The 19,585-nt window shown below is 47.0% G+C and overlaps 1 protein-coding gene across 5 annotated transcripts in view; it reads left to right on the top strand.

The window, feature by feature from the left end:
- ATP9A (ATPase phospholipid transporting 9A (putative)) overlaps positions 1-9,757 on the top strand; it is a 146,903-nt gene extending 137,146 nt beyond the window's left edge. For all 5 annotated transcript variants that reach the window (XM_058287233.1, XM_058287235.2, XM_071211791.1 and 2 more), the window contains 2 exons: positions 1,987-2,190; positions 5,378-9,757. In XM_058287233.1, the coding sequence (XP_058143216.1) occupies positions 1,987-2,190; positions 5,378-5,514 (341 nt within the window). In that variant the 3' untranslated portion in view covers positions 5,515-9,757. The remainder of the gene's footprint in view (positions 1-1,986; positions 2,191-5,377) is intronic.
- The last annotated feature ends 9,828 nt before the right edge of the window (positions 9,758-19,585 follow it).

The following is a 19,585-nucleotide window of genomic DNA, read 5'->3' as shown; positions in this document are numbered from 1 at the left end:
GTATATTTCCCCAGTGGTTCCAGCCTCTATCTATATCTGCACAAGCCCGTATATGTAACTTACAAATAAGCATGTATATTTGGAGTTCATTCTTACTGGTTTTGAAGATGGCATGTACACTAAAAAAGTTTACAGACCATTCAGTTTGTTGGCAGGGGCTTAGATTGTCTTTAAGGCATTTATTTATTTATTTATTTATTTATTTAATTTATTTTTAAAAGAAGCCTCTCAAAGTATAATAGGAGCATGTGGTTACCAAAGCAAATCCTGTGCAACAATTTATAATAATAAGCCATGGCCCTTCCACCTACCCCTCTGCATCTTCAACCTGCTTCCCAGACACAGTCGCTGGGAGAGTCTTGTCACAAGGGTCTTCTGGCCTCGTTCCATAGTCTGCTCCTGCTGCAGGTGCGTTTAATCAGCAAGACCCACCAGCCATTGTCCCTGCTGAGAGAAGACTCATTGTACCCACCCCACCCCCACCTTTCCTTCTCCTCTCAATACAGGGCGAGAATTCTTTGAGTTTTTCTCTCTGAATTATGTTTATAACTTAAAAATAATACGCTTTAAATTCTATTTCTTGTTCCATCGACTCCCCTCCCCGCCTCATCCCCTGCCCATCCCTCCCTCCATCTTTTTTCTTTATTAAAATTATTTTAATTAGAGAAGCTATAAGTTTGCAGACAAGCCACGCAGAAAGTGCAGAATTCCCATACGCCCCTCTCGTAGTAGTCCCTGGTAGTAACACTTTGCGTTGGTGTGGTACCTTTGTGACAATCGGTGAAACATGTCATTATGATTACACTGTAGTTTACGTCAGGGCTCACTGTGTTGTGCAGTCCTGTGGTTTTTGTAAGTTTTTATTCTGGGAATGTATATATAACCTAAAATTTCCCCTTTTGACCACGTTCAGATATCCAATTCAGTGGAATTAATTACACTCTCGGTGTTGTGCTGTCATCATCACTTTCCATTACCAAAACTTTTCCACTACCCTAAAGAGGAACTCCATACCAATTAAGCATTAATTCCCCTTTCTCTACCCCACCCTGGCTCCTAGTAGCCTGTTTCTAGTTTCTGATTCTATGAATTTGCGTATTCTAATTATTTCATATTAGTGAGATCATGTAATACTTGTCCTTTTGCATCTGGTTTATTTCACTCACCATGTCTTCAGGGTTCCTCTGTGTTGTTGCATGTATCAGTTCTTGTTTCCTTTTTATGGCTGAGTAATATTCCGTTGTGTGTATATTCCACACTGAGTTTATTCACTCATTTGTGGACAGACACTTGGGTTGCTTCCATATTTGGCAACTGAATAATGCAGCTGTGAACATCAGTGTGAAAACTAGCTGTCCAAGTCCCTGCTGTCAAGTCCTTTAGGTATATACTTAGAAGTGGTATTGCTGGGTCGTGTGGTAAGCCTGTCCTTTCCTTAACTGCTACACCGTTCCACAGCTGCTGTACCATTTTGCTTTCTCACCAATACTGAACGAGTGCTCCTATTTCCCCATATCCTCACCAACACTTGTTATTTTCTGTTTTTGTTGTTGTTTTCATAGGAGCTGTTCTAGTGGGAGTGAAGTGGTATTTCATTGTGGTTTTCATTTGCATTTCCCTCCCTCTGTCCCTGTCCCATTCTCCTTCCTTCTTCCTCCCTACCTCCTTCCCCTCCTCTCTCCCACTTCTTCCCTTCAACCCCTCCCTCCACCTCTCTTCTTTCCCCCCATTCTCTCTCTCTCTCCCACCATAGATTATTTATTGTATAAGCTCAAATGGGAAAACAGAAGAACTACAGTGTGAAACCTCTCTTTAAAACATCCATAAAACACCACTCATTAATCTTATTCGACAAACAATACCTTTCATGTCTAAAATTTTTAAAAAGTCAAATACAGGCGAGCAACATGGACATGCGGTGGCGATCGTGGGTGGAGGCAGCTTCGGGCAGCTGCCTTCTCACCCATTTCTTCTGGGCCTTTCCAGGGAGCACCATCATGTACGGGGCACTGCTGCTGTTCGAGTCGGAATTTGTGCACATCGTGGCGATTTCCTTCACGTCACTGATCCTCACCGAGCTGCTGATGGTGGCACTGACGATTCAGACCTGGCACTGGCTCATGACGGTGGCCGAGTTGCTCAGCCTGGCCTGCTACATTGCCTCACTGGTCTTCTTACACGAGTTCATCGGTGAGGCTCCCACCCCTGCCCCGCTGCTGCGTGGCCGGGGGTGCCAGCAGCCTGGGAAGGAGGGCGGCCAGCCCTGGGACCCGTCCCCTGGACTCTGGGTCCTGCTGCCCTTTGCACTGGACCACCACGTTTTCTTACTGGTGTCCCTTTGGGACAAGTGAATGTTGTGAATCAGCCCCCCGGAATTGAGTGTGCAGTGCCCAGTCTCACGAGAGCAGGGGCTCTTAACCAGGGGTCCATGAGCTTGCATTGAAGTTCAAAAAAGTGTTATTCTTGTGGGGATGTGTTGGTGCAGGTGTGACATGTTTATTAAATAATATACAGTGTAGTGTGGACTTAGTAAGGGGTCCGTGGCTTTCACCTGACTGGCAGAGGGGTCCGTGGAACAAAAAAGGTCAAGAACCCCTACCCTAGAGAGACTTTTCCTGTTTAAGCCGCCCAAAGCCAACTGGCTTAGAAGGGTATCCCGTTTAATTCACCACGTACTTATTGGGCCTCTGCGAGCTGAGTGCTGTGCTGAGCTAAGGAGGTGGGTTAGCGCTTCTGGACTTACTGCCAGCTAAACGGCCATCCACTGAGGGTCCCAAAACCAAGCCCCGGAAAAGCAGTGGCCTCTGGCATCATACCTGTGCCTCTGAGGTTTCAAACTTTTTTTTCGTTCCATGAATTTTTCATCAGAAGTCCCCTCTATAAAACTGATTAGCCTGGACTCCCCTTGGTCCACCCAGCGCCAGGAGGCGTCAAGCCCCAGAAGCTTGCCTGCCCAGCCCCCCCCCTTTTCTTTTTCATCCAGATACATAGCTCCAAAGACGACTCTGAGGAGCTCAGAATAAAAACCACCGTTCCTTGCGGCTGAACTAAGAAGCTAAAGATGTCGACAGTGGGCACGGGTTCATGCAGTGGGTATTTCTGAGTAGCAGTCAGGTCCCGGGATTGCAGCGGCAAGCCAGGCGGGCAGGCTGTGGCCTGGAGCACGCCTTCTCCTTGGGAGGACAGTCAAGTAAACGCTGGTGTGAGCACGGGAACCTCATTGCCATCAGAGCTACACAGAGGGAAAACCAGGGTGAGGGGCTGGAGACCCAGAGAGATCCCAGACCAAAAAAGGTATATGGGGACCTCTCATATTTTTTGAATGTAACATTAAAAAAAAAAATAGAGGGAAAAAAAGGTTAAAATGAAGTCACAATAATTAAGGAAATGTAAATAAAAAGTAATTAATGGGGAAAAAAACTTCCTAGAAATCTACGGGGGAAAGTGTAGGCCCCACAACGAGCAGGCCTGGTTTCTCCCACCACAGTGGGGTGTCCAGGCACCTTTGGGCAAGTGTGTCCTCGTCCCTGGGATACACAGGCTGCTGGCAGGGGTGTCTGACCCTCCCAGCCAACCTGCCATTTGTATCAGGATATTGCCAAGCCAGGTCAGTTTCGCCAGCACTGACCAATCTGTTGTGCCATTAGCCCCTGTGGGTCCCCCGAGGGGGAGCGTGCAGGGGGCTGGGCCCTGCCAGGGTGCGGTGGGCTTCATGTCCCCTGCAGAAGCCTGTTTTCTATCTCAGCTCCATAAACTGTCAGGCCAGGGACCGTCCCGATGACCCCACACTGTATTGTGCTGTGGCTAACCTTTTGGGAATCGAATCTTAGTTTCCCCAGCACGGGGCAACTTTCAAGCCACGGGTCATCTGTAAAGCCCAGCTCCGAGGCAGCACATAGCCTTCTTTATTTTTGCAAAGCCTGATACAGCTCTTCCTTCATTAATAGAGGCATTTAAGTTTCTGTCTGTGTTACTTAAAAAAAAATCCCTAAATCCCTCTGGGTGGTTTCTCTCCTGTCTTAGCCACTCCGAGGCTGCTTCCCTGCCAGGTGGCTCACCTCTGCTCCTGGCTGCAGGTTGCCTTCCCTCCGGGGAAGCTTTCCCTTATAGACCCCTCCCCGCCATACACACACAGTGGGAGGCCAGCAGGGCTGGGGTTTTCCAGGGCTCTGGGACAGCAGTTGTTGGACCCTGCTCCTTTACCACAGGCATTCTCAGTGGGGGTGACATTGCCCCCAGGGCAGTGTCCACAATCTTACTTCTATATAGGAAGTGCCGGTGTACATTCAGTACATAGACAAGCACCCAGTATGCCTGCGCTCTCAAACTTCATAAGGAGGGGAGGGGAGGAAAGAGCGTCTAAAAAGGCTCCTTAGCGGGCAGCAGTGAAAAACAAGGCTGAGAAACTCTCCCTTACCACCAAAGCACCTTTGGCCATCATCTGTTATTCTTCTGCCTCAAAAGTTCCTTCATAAATTTTAATCAAGGTAAAAAGTCCGTGCCCATGAAAAAGGGAGAGTTAGGACAGTTTCACGCTTGTCTCAAAAATCTCTCAACCTGGGTTTCTTTTGCACCCGTTCTGTGCAAAGAGCTTAGGGCTGAGGGGCTAGAAGACTTCCCTCCCTCTGGGAGCCGTGATGGCCTCAGCCACAGACCAGCCACAGGGCCAGGTCAGAAGCACGCGGGGAAGTTCTGTGCACTGGGTGGCGCTCCAGCCTGGCACTTAGTAGGTGCTCAGTCAACACCAGCCGCCCTTTCCCCTGGCCATGCTTAGCCAGGATCTGGGGGTGGCATCTCCTCTCACGTTTCTCCACGCACTGCCGAGCCACCAGATGCCACTCCTCTGGGGTCAATCTCGGTAGCTGCCGGATGTGCCAGGGGACCTCAGCCTGCTGTGCCCCATGGCTCAGATCTATCTCCTGTCTCTGTGATGGCGTGACCAAGATGAAGGGAAAAGGATTTTGGGAAGTGGAAATGTGCCCTACATGGTCACTTTCTGTGCTGCGGCAGCGGGGGTCGAGGGAGAGAGACGCCACCGGCCAGGTTCCAAATCACAGACACCTGTGAGGATTTTTTGTACCCATAGGTTTCTTAGTCGTTGAAAATAGCATTTCAGTGACTATCAGGACGCGCCAGCAGCAGGTCAGAGACAGGAGGCGGGGGCAGGGGGGCCAGGCTGACCACCTCTGTGTGCTCGTAACCCACGGCAGGTCCCGGGAAGGCTCGGGGGGTGGGGGGTGGGGGACCATGTGCGTGCACGTGCAGGGGCTGTGTCGAGGCTCCTTCCCCTTAGAGAGCGGCAATGGCTCTTTCTGAACCACGTGCCCCTTCCCGAATGTGGCTGCCGGCTCACCGCCTCCTCACTGTCCCCTTGCAGATGTGTACTTCATCGCCTCCTTGTCGTTCCTGTGGAAGGTCTCGGTCATCACGCTGGTCAGCTGCCTCCCCCTCTACGTCCTCAAGTACCTGCGAAGGCGGTTCTCTCCCCCCAGCTACTCGAAGCTCACGTCGTAGGCCGCGCACCTGGCGCAGGGACCTGGTCTCTGCACTGCCCTCCTGGACGGGGTTCAAGTTCTGTTCCTACTAACCGCCACCTGTGGATTTTGCAGTAATTGCTCATGTGTGCAGTTTTGATGTGAAGTGCCGCTGCAGTTCAACAGCGCCCTAACGCTGAATGAGCCGGAGGGGGCTTCCGGAAGGTGCCTGTGCAGACCTGCTTTCACCCCTGTTGATTCATATTTGAGTGACTGTGAATAAGTTAAAACTGGTGGCTCAGCTGAGATGTTTCTACGGGTCACTGTGCAAGCTTCCTAAGGACTTGAATTTTGTGGTCATGTGATAAAAGTTTCTGTCTAGATGAAGATTGCAGAAAGGTGTTGTTTTTTTTTAATAGTCCTAATATATGTGTACCCTTTATGGTTTTTCTCTCTCTCTTGCTCAAAAAAAAAAAAAAATCATTCCAGAGAAATATAAAGCTCTTGGTGTAAATTTGGAGGACAAGATAGTGTCATTTGGTAAAAAGTTATCCAAACAACAGTCTCAATATGAAAATGCTAAATATTCCTTCTAAGATCGCCCCACATATTAAGCCTGCATTGAATCTCTAAGAATGATACTTTTTGAAAAAATGGTCATCGAGAGGAGATTGAGAAGAGCTCCGAGAGCCCAGTATGTCATTCCTGGTCTGGGTCAACATCTCCAGCGCGTTACCGTCCCCTGCCACCTCGTAAACATTTTTTTCGAAGGTGTTATCCTACTTTTGTTAAGACCCGGTAACAGTTAAAAAACTGGCCGAGGACACCCTCAAAAATGTTCAGCAGGGTTGTGTTAGCAGGAAATGTGCAACTGAACAGCCTCTAAATGTGTCGACAGTGTGATAAGAGGCTCAGCTAATTCTTTAGACAGCATGGCAGCTGTGACTCAGATCCCCTGCGTCCAAAGCGGAAAGGTCAGCGAGCCGGGGTTCTTCACCTCCACACAAATCTGTTTCCTGTTAGGAGGAATGATGAGGACGAGCTGACAAAGACAGAGGCATCTTACAGCGCTGCCATCCCGCAATGGCGGCTCCAACCGAGGAGCCCCAGCGGGGAGGGGCCAGGGCTGCAGCGGGACTGTTTCCTTGTGTACACATTTCAAGAGGAACTTGCTGAAAGGCAGCCAGTAGTAAAGATTCCTCCCCCACCAGGATGGAGTACATGCGTGTGTGTTTCTTATAAAGCTGTGGCTTCTTGTTTCAGAGGGAGAAGGGAGTTGGGAAGCATGGGACGTGGCAGGGCCAGGCATTCTTGGGGTTTCAAGTCACTTCTTGCAAAAGCCACATGTGCATGCCAGAGGGTTAGGTTGGTGGATCTTCAAGAGTTGAATGTAGTTGATGCCTTGGATGTGTGATTAATTCTTTATGAGAACATACCTTTCAGCCCTTCAGCAGATTCTTCTTGCAGGTGCCTCTTACGTTGCAGCCTGGCTGCTGATTCGCATGACCCTGGGGTAAACCAGGCCTGGGGAGTCGATGTGAGGAGCAGTCCCTTGCCTTAGGAGCATGCTGATGGTGCTCGTGTATTTTGTGCTACCTGTCTAAAACTTTATAGAATGACACTACGATGCAGGTAGCGGTAAACTGGCTATTGACATCACTTCTATTTGGGTGGAAGATTCTGCAGTTTCATGGTATTTCTCCCTTTTGTTCCAGCCTTTTCTGTCGCACTAGATATCTTGATCGAATGGATGATTGTATAAGAATAGGATCTTTATCTGAAAATTTCAGAAAGGTCGAGCCAGTCTTATTTCTTCATTGAGGGATTTTATGTAGTTTCAAAGGTGGAGGAGGATAGCTGGGCTGAGAGTTTGTGAGCCTTAGTCAGTTTTATCAGAAGTCAACCTATAAAACTAGAAGTCTTAGGATAGTTCCATTCTGGGTTCACAGAGACAGTGATAGCTCTATAGGCAGGTCATATGGAATCCTTGTTAAGAGATTGCAGATGTTTCCAGCAGATAGAGGAAATGAAGATGGCCTTTTTGGTTTTTTCTTCGAGTCCCAATTTTGACTAAGGTGCATGAGTCAGATTTTATATTCATTGAGAAAAAACTTTCAAAGTCAACACCCAAGTTGACTTCTTGACATCTTGATGGGAGAAAGGTCCCAAGAGGGGCTGAAGAAGCCACACCTAGAAGTCCAAGATGCTTCTCACTGTCAGCCTTGGACCTCCTTGTTCTGTTCTCTCAGTCACACTTTGGTGGAGGCATTTGGGGGCGAGAAGGACAAAATCAAAGTGGAAATCGCCATGTTGTAAGACCACCACCAACAGGGCAGCATGCCAATGCCCGCTCCCTGGTGGTGGCCGAGTGTCTAGGACTGCACCTACTGCTGCTCCCACACTGGAAACAAAAGGGCAGAAGCTGCAAATCAGCTGATAGTACTTGCTCCTTACCTGCACGAACCAGACTTTACTCCCAGTAGAGGATCAGTGAGTGCTTGGGCACTTCAGGTGAGTTATCTTAGTTGTGGGGAAAAGACACAAGGCAAATAAAAAACCTGAGCTATTTTATAGGAAACTCTACTGTAAAACTTAAGAATTCAGTTGATCTTTTTTCTTGGTTCACCAATCTGGAAAGAAACCCTGACACCGTCTCCTCACCTTGGAAAGTCCTGGGACTAAGGCTTTAACTTGAGATGACAGGGCCAGAGACACACATTTTGCACCATTAACACTTTTCACAGTAAAAATCACAATTCTCCCCCGCCCTCTGATAACATGGGTTATTTCTGTGTGAGTAAAAACTTTGGTTATTATTTTCTGTTCTATTTTTTGGTAATAATGATTGTGACGGGGGCAGGATCTCTTAGTTTCCCTCTTTTTTCTTCCTTCCTACCTCCCTTTCTGTCCAAGAAAATGACTCGAAAAGTTGTCCATCTTGAGTCATTTCTTATGTTGGTTTGGATTCTAACTTTGAGATCACGTGTATGTTGCCTGCGGTGCTAGGTGAGACTGGCTGCACCAACGTGAGCTCTGACGAAGTAATGTGCCAGATGGGGATGGAGGGCGACCCGTGAGCGTCTTAAAGTCGGAGCCCACCACCTGTTCGCAGCCCCTGGAGCTGCTTGGCCAATTGCTGGAATTTCTCCCACTTTTAGCATCATTGTGTCCTGGGTCCCCTCTTTTAGGTTCCCTCGAGTGAAGCCCTTTTTTGTAGCAGTAATCTTAAATACCGTCATCCGTTTACTGACATTTCCTCAGTGTGCTCTCTGCTGAAAGTTGAGGTTTAACTGACGTTACTTTTTCAATGTTTTCTGAATTTTGCGTTTGTTGGAAGTTGACACGATAACTCCAATTTTTTTTCCCCTTCAGATTTTGGTTTTTATACTTTTTGTTTTTACTGGGATTGGGATGGGAGTGTGCTCATACCTTTATAGGGCAGCATTTTAAACCTTTGCCAAAGTTGCTTATGGGAGCGACATTCTTCTGCTCCATCCAGTTTAAGGCAAACACCTATCAGCCATTTTTGTCTTTAATCTTTTCTGTGTGTGTTTGAAATAAGTGCGTGTGCATGAGTGTGTGATGTCATCGCAAGTTTCTGGAAGAAATATTCGGTGTTCATTGCATTAAAAGTCCCTCACTCCCAGCTTTGTATTTAAAAATATATAAGAAGTTTTGTAAACATTTTATTTCGTCTCTTTTAACGTGACGCTTTTTGTCATTTCTATATGTATATACTTCTTAGCACTAGTTCCGTCTCCTTGGGGAAACTCTATATGATGTTTTGGAATGGAGCTGAGATGTGAACCTCTGTGTGGCATGAGCAGCACCCCACTGCTTTGATTGCGAAGCATCTTCTCACGCCAAAGTAGCGTTCCCCGTGGACCTGGCCGAAGAGTAGCCTGTTCCCGTGGCTGGGCAATGTCAGTGAATGGTGTGTTTCTGGGGATCAGTGGGGGGTGTGGTATTCGCAAAATAAATTGTGGCTAATGTATTAGTTGCTGCAGTGGGGTTAACAGTAAGCACTTCTCGGCTTCCATGATTTCCTCATTAGTAGATCTCTTTAGATGTAATCCTCATTGCAAGTATTCACCAGGACAGCGTTTTTTGATTAAAGGGAAACTCTGGTACAATATGCTTTAATTTAGCAGGAACTCCCAGATGATTTAAATTCTCAATTCTGTGATGACACACATGTGATCTTTTGTGTTTCTGAGTGGTTCTACTTTCATTGTTTGCCAACGTGGCCCGTTGCTGTTGTCCAATAAAGCTCATGTACTTTATGCCTTTGAGGATCATTTTGATTTGTATGGAAACATGGGTTCTGGTGTCAAAACGAGGGCTTTCTATTATAATGCTCCTATTTTGTGCTTCTCTCATAGTATATAAAAAGTAAATAATCCCTTTTCAAGTTAAAAATACGATTTTGATTTTGGTTAAAAACAAACACAAATCAGTGAATTATTTATTATTCTGTACTGTTGCCCATTCCAGAAAGTCAGAATTTCAAAAAGTGATAAATGGAAAAAAGTGAAAACATGTTTTATCAGGTTCATATTTTATTTATACGCACAATCCTTGGGGATTTGGGAATCCTATTTTAAATATTTAGTGATGGAAGACTTGGGAGCAAGCTCCCGTAAGTTTTGGGCCAAAGAGATGGTTGAGCTGTCGTGCAGGAGGCTGCAGAGGCCCTGTTTTAATCAATGTAATTCCAGTGATTCTCCACAAGGGGGTGGTTTGCACCCAGGGGACATGCAGAGTCTGAAGACATCTGGGGTTGTCACAACTTAGGGGGCAGATGGGGGGGAGGGCCAATGCTGCTAGCAAATGGCAGCTCCCGGGGAGAGCCCAAGGATACAGTGTGCGGGAGAGCTACCCACAGCAAAGAACAGTCCGGCCCAAGTGCTGAGGTTGAGAAAACCTGATTTAGTCGGCACAGGTCAGCTTGACCACTTGTAAAAGTCTTTCCTCATTTCTAGAGGGTGCAGCGCTACAGGCGGGTTTGTCTCAGGAGGCAAATTATCCCTCCATTGGCCTGCTTTAATTAGCCATTCGCAGTGCGAGGTGCTGGTTTCCTCTTGCTGGATCTCCGTTTGCTTAGTATTTTAGAGTTGTGACGAAGCTGTGCTTCTGTCCACAGTGGCGCTCCTGGGCAGGCCTGGGACACAGCCCTCCGCGCCTGGGAAGGGGGCGCAATGAGATGCAGATGGACAGTACTTTTCCTTCAAGGAGAGGATCTCAGGCCTCTGCGTTCGTTTGCGGTGAAATTCCGTTAACGTGCAGGCACTGCTCCACTCGAGCCACTAGGGGGAACTTGAGGATTGAAAGAAAGTTCTGTTTCCTGTTTTCAAAAATCGGGCAGGCCCAACTGCTCGGAGTTTCTTCAAGACGTTGCTTTCATAGCTTCAGAATTTATTTCATGGGCAAGGCTCTGTTAGAAACAAACATTTCTTTTTATGTTGTTGACCAGGATATTTTGCTGGACTTCGTTTAAAAAAAAAAACACCCCAAAAACCTGAGGGGGCGGGTGGTGATGTGTGGGCGATGAATATTTATTTGCTCTCGGATATTTGCATTTTTGAATAATTGGCAATGGGACGCCTTGCCCCATTCACTCTTTAGGCTCATAAGGTTTTGAGACGAAATGTTCCAACACCCCAAGTACTTGAACTGTTTTTGTTATGAAACTTTTCAGGGTGACACGAAGGCTTGCGGTATTTGTGAGAAGATCTATAAATGATGGATTTGCTCACCTCAAAATAGAACTGTCGTCGCTCCAAACTTTCCAGAAGTCAAAGCACAGTAACAGAATTCATTCAGGACTTGCTAATTTCCTACTTTAAATGGGTTACATAACAGAACAGTCCCGCCTTCGCGGCTCTTAAAACTACCCATGAAGTGATGGTGAAATGTATCATTAAAAAGCTGGAAATAGCTTTGCTAAACTCTGGGAAAAAGATGAGTTTTTTTTTTTCTTCCTGATATCTCCTAGCCCCCCTTTTTTCACCCAAACATTGCATAATGTTAAAAAAGTCAAATCTTTCCATGGGATTTAATTTCCTTCTCCATGTGGCTGTGGTCAGAGGCGTAACTTAAGCACTTTGGGGCTGGCAGATTTTTGGAGGCTCACGCATCCCTGGATCGGTTTTCATGTGAAGCCTTTACCAGCGAAATACACCCGATCCTGGGGTTTCTCCTTTTCCCGCTGCCCACCCCGCCTCCCCAGGAAGCTTCCATGTCCCAGAATGCCACAATGAAGCTACCCCCAGCTTTCCATGTTGAGGTTTTCATTTCCCCCTAAACTTTTGGGTAACTGAGTCAGGGGTGATGTCACCAGCCCTGCATCCTATGCTGGTGACGAGCCAGGTCTCACTTTTCAGACTGCAGGTCCTCTTTGCTCAAACTAAGATCTTGATGTTCTGAGTCTTGGCTGTCCATTTCCAAGAGGTTTCGGAGAAAAACATTTTCCCTTTTCTTGGATCCAGGTACACCTGGGAAAATATGTTTTCCTTTGAGAAAGACTGCAGAGTCCAGAAAAAAAGAGAGCGCAGGGTACAGGCATGTGGACTAGGCTGACATTTTCCTTCGGTCACTCACCAAATACTGCATGCTTATGTGTCAGGTACAGTTATTTGGGCGGGAGGTACAGTGGAGAAAACTGACAATCCCTGCCCTCCTGGTGGTTATAGTCTTGCTTGTGTAAGAAAAAGACAGTAAACAAACACAGACTGTAATACCAGGTAGAGATGAGTCCTGTGAAGATAAGTAGGCTAGGGGTTGGGTATGAGTAAAGGTAGAGAAAGTGGGGGGGGGGAGGGTCACAGAAGGGCCCTCTGGGGACAGGACGCTGGGGCAGAGACCTGAAAGATGAGATGGAGGGAGTTGTGGAAAGATCCAGGAGAAGTGGAGTCCAGGATGTGCAAAGGCCCTGGGGTGGGAAAGGCTGGGTGTATTGGAGAAGCAGAAAAGGGCAACATAGCTGGAGTGCTAAGACCAAGGAGGAGTGTGGAGGCGGTGAGGTCGGGGAAGTAGCAGGGCCTGCAGGCTGTGATAGCGGGGCTAAGGATTACAGCGCCAAAACCATGCATTATTAAACCAGGAATTAGCCTAGCTAGTCCTCTGTCTTTGAACTATGTCACTCCCTCCTTCCACCTGCCTCCCTGACCACCCCCCACCCCATTCTTACTGTCATCTCAGTGGTTCTCAGGAGGCTCAGGAAACCTACCCACCCCCACATCCAGAATTGCTGCATGATCCTGTGGGCATAAGCCACGCTAACTATTAATATTAAATGAAGAGCAGAGGAAGCCGGTCCTTGGGTGAAGTTTCTTCTTGCTTTTCCATCAAGCAGCCCTGTTTGTGGGGCATCTGGGCTGCGGTGGCCCGCGAGGCCTGGAAAGCAGGCACATACAGCAGCCACCGGAATTGGGAGATGAGTCTGGAGGGAGAAGAGGAAGAAAGAAATAACTGGGTCATGATTTTCGAAGTTGCCACATATCCAGACTATGCCTACTTGGGTCTTGGTTCGAAGACCAAGCCTTTTGCAGTCAAGAACTGCAGGGGCCCAAGCTGTGCTCAGATTCCTCCCGAAGAAAGAACGAATAACGAGAACAGGCTGCGGAAAAGAATGTAGTTAGTGTCTTAAAGATGGGCAAATATTCATCCTCATTTGTCCTTTGATGTGAAACAGATTTTTGAAAAGGCAATTGGAGTGGCTAACGACATCCAGAACCCTGTTGATTCAAGGGGGGCTGGGGGGCCGGGGGCTTAAATGAGCCCAAACAGCTAATCAGGCTCGAAGAAAGAGGTGAGTTGATTACCCTGGAAATTACACAAGAATTCTTCAAAGACGTGGCTGATAATTAGAGCGTAAGATGCTCCTCTTTATGCACATAACTTAGCATAATTTTATAAGGCAGCTCATCCCTACCAGAATTAGAGAAAATCAACCCAGAAAAATTCCATGAACTGGCTCATGCGGATGTGGAGACTTCAGTTCCCAAATGCCTCCTGCAGGAGGAAGACACCACGGAAAAGCACGACCTTTCTTCTGGGGATGAATGGGGAATGGGGGTGGAAAGGAATGCAATGCCATTTTAGGGGGGCATGCTGGAATTTGGGGTGGGGCGCTGCAAAGGATAACCCATAGACACAGCTGGGATCGAGACAGCCTTGCTTCACATGCCAGGCCTCCACTCGCCAATCTCTGAAATCCTTAGAGCTTTGGGTTCTCTCTTCCAGGGGTTGTGAGGCTCAGCAGGGGGGGCTAATAAAATGCTGGGGAAATGGCCACTCAAGGCCCCTGAGAGGAGGCATCTCTCCCAAGTTCAGAACTCCATCCCTTGTAGAAATGGGTTCATGCACACGTTTTCCTCAAAGCCGTGACGCCCAGCAGGATAGAGTTGTGATTAAGACTTCCAGGTTTTGGAGCTGTGACCCCATTCAACTTTGAATCTCTCCATGCCCCCTTTCCCTAATTTTGCCTACGCTCTGCCTTCAGATGTATTCCGAGGCCCGCTCCCTTGAGCCTTTGCCCTGAACTGCGAGGGAACCCACCTCTAATGTGCGGGGCTGGCCCGAGCACCCCTGCTTGGAGCACACACACCTCCAGGGCTGGGCTTACGTGTAGCCAAAGGAAGAAGCCAAGGGACTGCCCAAAGAATCCAGCTTATTCACGGATTTGGGAGAATGGAAGTAATTGAATTGGCAAATCATTTCTAACATGTTTTTACATGAAAACAAATTCATTAATTTAATAGCATAAAAGACAAAATTTGCTTGAGTTTTAAAAAAAAATAATTGCAAGGCTTGAGAGGAGTGGTGGGGGAGAGGGTGGCCAGTGTCATGCTGGGAGGGGCCCCATCACTGGCTTCGGCTCTTACAGCGTCTGGAGGGATGGCTTGAGAGGAACTGGCTTCCGGTTCCTCCTCAGCCAGCTCAGGGCCTGGTTAGGGCCCCGTAAATCTTTGTGCCATTGATGTTTGCTGCTGCTGCTTTATTTTTAATTCAGAGCACTGTTTTATTTGGATATAATCATCAGTTACATTTGTTTGAACTTTTCATTCTGGAAAATTCTAAATATGTACAAAAGTAGAGAAAAATGGGATCACGAAACCTCATGTCCCCATCCTGCCAATTCAACGATGGTCAATTCACATGTGCCACTGAGGTAGAAGATTCTAGAAGGTTCAGGAACCTGACTGAAAAAAGCAGAGCCTTGGCCTTTCATGACGTTTTATAGGTGTGAAGTGCTCTCACATCTCTGCCTCAGAACCCTGTGAGGCAGGGGTCATTACCTCCATTTTGCAGATGAGGAAAGCGACCCTCTGAGAGCCTGAGATTCAGCCAGACCTGCACAACACCTAAGAATGTTCCATGTTGCATTTGCAGAGAGAGTGTGTCTGAGGAAATCATCTAGTGTGATGTAACAGAAAACCCCCAAACAATAGTTAAAATAACAAAGAAGGTGGGCTGAGGAAGTCCAGGGGAGGCGTGCTGGCGTGGACCATCATGGACACATCAGCCCTCCACTCCGCCAACCTGAGGCAGCGGCCCATGTTCACGCTACGACGTGGATGAACCATGAAAACTTGCTCACTGGAAGAAGTCAGTCACAGAGGACCACATACCGTGTGGTTCCATTGACATGAAATGTCCAGAATAGGCAAATCTGTATCGATTGGTAGTTCCACAGGTCTCGGGAGTATGGGGGACAACTACTAAGTGACACAGGGTTTCTTTTTTGGGTTGAGGAAAATGTTCTAAAATTAGATTTTGGTGATAGTTGCACGACTCAGTGAACATACTAGAAACCACTGAATTGCAAACTAGGTGAAGTTTATCGTGTATAAATTATAACTCAAAAAAGTTATTTTTTAAAAAAGTCATCAAACCATTTTCTGGAGTGGCTGTACCATTTTTGCATTTCACACCAGCAGTGTATGAGAGTTCCAGTTGCGCCACATCCTTGTCAGCACTTGGTATCATCAGTATTTTTGTTTTACCGTTCTAATGGGTGTGCCTTGGCATTATTTGCATTTCCCTAATGGATAATAATATCACACATCTTTTCATGTGCTTATTTGACATCCACATTCCTCTTTGGTGAAGTGTTGATATCTTTTGCCCGTTTGTTTTAAAAATTATATTGCTTTCTTACGAGTTTTGAGAGTTCTTTATTCTGGATACAAGTCTATTGTTGGATATGGATTTGCAAAACTTTTCCCCCCTGTCTGTAGCATGGCTTTTCATTGTCTTTATGGTATGTATTTGAATTTTAGCCATCCTGGCAGGTGTGTTGTGGTGTCTCATTGTGGTTTTGATTTGCATCAAATCCTTTCTTAGTCTTGTCTGTGGAGTCTTGGGTCAGCAGCAGATATGGCTATCTGCAAAATGCTTTACATACAGAATCTGTTTTTTTTAGAGTAAGGGACTTTCATTATCCGTTTTACAGGTGAGGCTTTAAGAGATGCGGTGACTCGCTCAGGCTCCCGCAGCTGGCAGGTGAGAGGTGGAGTCAGGATGGAAACCCAGGACTCTTGTCTCAAAACCAGCTGCCACTTTTGAGCTCAGATGTGATTCAACCCGCAGCTTCAAGGCTCAAAGGCAAAGCAGCAGCCTTGCTTCTCTCTGGCAATCTGCATTCCTTTATGGCATGTCACGGGAGGTTGAGAAATGCTGACAAAGATGATGAACGAATGCTCCATTTTTCTGACTCCAGTCACCCCCAGGGACCCTCCTCACCTCCATCCTGACATAGCTGTTCCCAGGGCATTGCCACATTCTCTAGCTGCTGTCATTGTGGCTGTCCCACCTTCTAATTATGATCAGAGCCAGACTCGATGGGGTAGAGCCCTCGAGCCATGAGTCATTGTGGGGATGTTGTCACCCCTGTGAAATAGCCTCTGAGCTGTCTGGAGGTACCACTGGAATCCACTGCATGTGCATTTATTGAGCACCTACTTGTTGCTGGCAGCTTCTAGGCTCTGGAACATGATGGTCCCTGCTTTCTTATGGAGATTTGGTCCTGGCAGGGCCTTGGCAGGTCTTGTTCGGATGTCCCTTCTCAGGCCTCCCCTGCCCACCCCTTCCAGCACTGTAGTCCTGTCGCACCCTAGCCCCTTTTTCTGCTTAATTTGTCCTCATGCACTTGCTGCTATTAGGACAATAACTTCCAGTCACTCACTAAAATGTAAGCTCTGTGAGGGCAGGGACTTTGGCTTGTTTGCCATCCAGGGTGCCTAGAAAAATATGGCACAGCGGGGGTGTTCAATAAATGTTAAATGAATGAAGTGAACAAATGAGGTCACTGCATTTTGGAGGACTTTCTGCTATGAAGACATTAAATCAGGAAGCTGTTAGGAGACTGACTCAGTGATCAAGGGGGGCTTCCCTGAGGAGGTGCCTCTTGAGCTGAAATAAGAAGGAGAGGAAGCCAGCATTCACAGATCTGAGGGGAGAGTATTCCAGGTAGAGGAAACAGCAAGTGCAAATGTCCTGTGGCAAGAAGGGTTTGGTGTATTTGGGAATAGAAAGTTGACCAGTGGCAGCCAGTGTTCACAAATACAGAAGGTGGGTATTGCTGACTAGTAAGATAGCATCTGTGTACCTGCTGGGCTGTCCCTACCATGCCAGGCAGCTGCCCTCTAGCCTTTGCAGGTAAGCGTAGAGAGGGGACCTACTATGTGTCACATGAGAGACCCCAGATCTGGGACCTTGGAGTCCTGTAGCCAGAGATGTCAAGGAGATGACTCACCCACCCCAGATCACTCTGCTGTCTCCAAGTGAGGAACCGTGGCTTTCAGGAGTTGGGTCAATCCATGAAAAAGTTCTTTTAATTCTTGTGAGAACCTCCCCTGGTCCCAAGGAATACTTCTCAAAGAAGGAGACTTCTGAAAGCCACGTGGCTTCCAAATGAGTGTGTGGGTGGATTAAAAATAAGAGAACTAATGGTTACTGACACATGCTGGGTGCTAGGCACTTCTCCTGGTAGTATCTCCTTGAGTCCTCATGATAACCTGTGGGTTAAATGGAATTAAACTCATTTTACAGAGAAGGAGAGCAAGATGCACTTAAATTTCTGGCTTGGCAACTTAGCTGTGGGACACTGCACAGGTTTTTCATATGTAAAATGGGGATGTGTTTATGTGTGCAGTCCTCACTTGATAATATTGTTGGGAGAAATAAATGTGACAATGTATGTGAAGTGTCTGGTATGGGGCATGAACATAGAAAGCCATTCTGTATCCATGATAGCTCTGTGGATGCACACAACAGAAATTAGCACTGGCAAAATTAAGACAGAGAAGTGGGGAAGCTGTTTATTGCAAGGATATGGAATAGCTCAGACTGGAGCTTTGGCTTGGAATGGACAAGAGCCAGGACACTCTGGGGATCCAGGTAGCAGGAGCTAAGCTACCATGTGTTAGCTCACCACTGCTTGTTTGCTCACCTCCAGCTGTTTTGCCACACCTCCCTCCCCCTTCTTGCATCACTCAACAGTCAACGTCCTGGCATGAAAAACTGACTGGCCAAGGTAAGGTCACATGCCACTTTTTGACCAGGGGTAAGACGGAGTATTTTTTAAAAAATTTATTTTAATTAATTAATCTTTAAATGTTACATTAAAAAATATGAGGTCCCTATATAGCTCCCACCCCCCTCACCCCACTCCTCCGACATCAACAACCTCTGTCATCATCATGGCACATTCATTGCATTTGGTGAATACATTTGGAGCACTGCTGTACCACATGGATAGTGGTTTACATTGTAGTTTACACTCTCACCCAGTCCACCCAGTGGGCCATGACAGGACCTACAATGTCCAGCAATTGTCCCTGCAGTACCACCCAGGACAATTCTAAGTCCTGAACATGCCCCTACATCATATCTCCTCTTCCCTCTCCCTACCCTCAGCAGCTACCATGGCCACTTTCTCCACATTAATGCTACATTTTCTTCCATTACTAATCGCAATAATTCCAGAACAGAATATCAGTAAGTCCACTCTAATCCATACTTCCTCCATCCTGTGGACCCTGGGATGGTATGTCCACTCCCCATCTATATCAAGAGGGTGCTTAGATTCCACATGGATGATGGATGCAATTCTCCTGCTTGCGGTTGTAGGCACTCTTGGCTCCCTGGTGTGGTGGTTGACCTTCTTCACCTCCCTGTTAGCTGGCTGGAGTAAGTTCATTAAACCAGAGGATAGGATTTGCAGGTCTATTGAGGCTCAGGACCTGGCTATCACATGGACAATCCAAAGATTCAGGTCCCTTGAGGATACACTAAACCCCAGCACTAACCACAGGTCCAGTAAAAGTAACAGGAGAGGCTTGTGAAAAAAGATCACATCTGAGTTCAACTCCATCACACTCAGGAACACAAACTCCAAAGTAGGGCCAACTGACATGGCACTGAACTCCATCTGCCATGACCATAGAACCTGTGGGTCTCTGTAGCCTCAGAAGAACCAATACCTGTGCTTGTATTTACTTTGGCTGTCTCTGGGACCCTGCTGAGGCATGTGTAATAGCGACCCCTCTGATGACCTCTTGACTCTTTTTTGGAGACTCATAGCCATGTAAACGCATTTGTCCTTTCCATTTCCCCCTTTTAATCAAGGTCAAAAAGTATTTTTGGCACCCGATACTACATGTAGGCTGAGATATTCTGCTGGTCTGAGTTGACCCTTTTATTCAAGGTCATTTTCTAGTTACATCATCAACTGGTACTTGGTAGTAATCCCTTGGTGCCAGGGAGGCTTATCCCCAGGAGTCATGTCCCAGGCAGGGGGGAACCTAATGCATTTATATGCTGAGTTTGGCTTCGAGGCTGGCCACATTTGAGCAACATGGAGGGTCTCAGGAGGTAATTCTCAGGCACCCTGCAGCTCTAGGCCTAGTTCTTATTTCAGGCACACAGGCTCACAAGCATAGTCATTAATATCAAGGGCTCATTGTTGGACCATCCTTCTTTATTGGTCTTAGCCATTGCACTTGGGAGGAGTCTTTTGATTGACAGTTCACCCAAGACTGGGGAATTGTGAAGGTCTCAAGACTTTAAGTCTCAAGACTTGGGAACTGGGAAAGAGGTCATTCCTC

Source organism: Dasypus novemcinctus, chromosome 24 (genome assembly GCF_030445035.2).
Source record: "Dasypus novemcinctus isolate mDasNov1 chromosome 24, mDasNov1.1.hap2, whole genome shotgun sequence".
Taxonomy (NCBI): Eukaryota; Metazoa; Chordata; class Mammalia; order Cingulata; family Dasypodidae; genus Dasypus; species Dasypus novemcinctus.
Note: the sequence above shows the minus strand (reverse complement) of the source record. Positions and strands in the feature narration are given on the sequence as shown.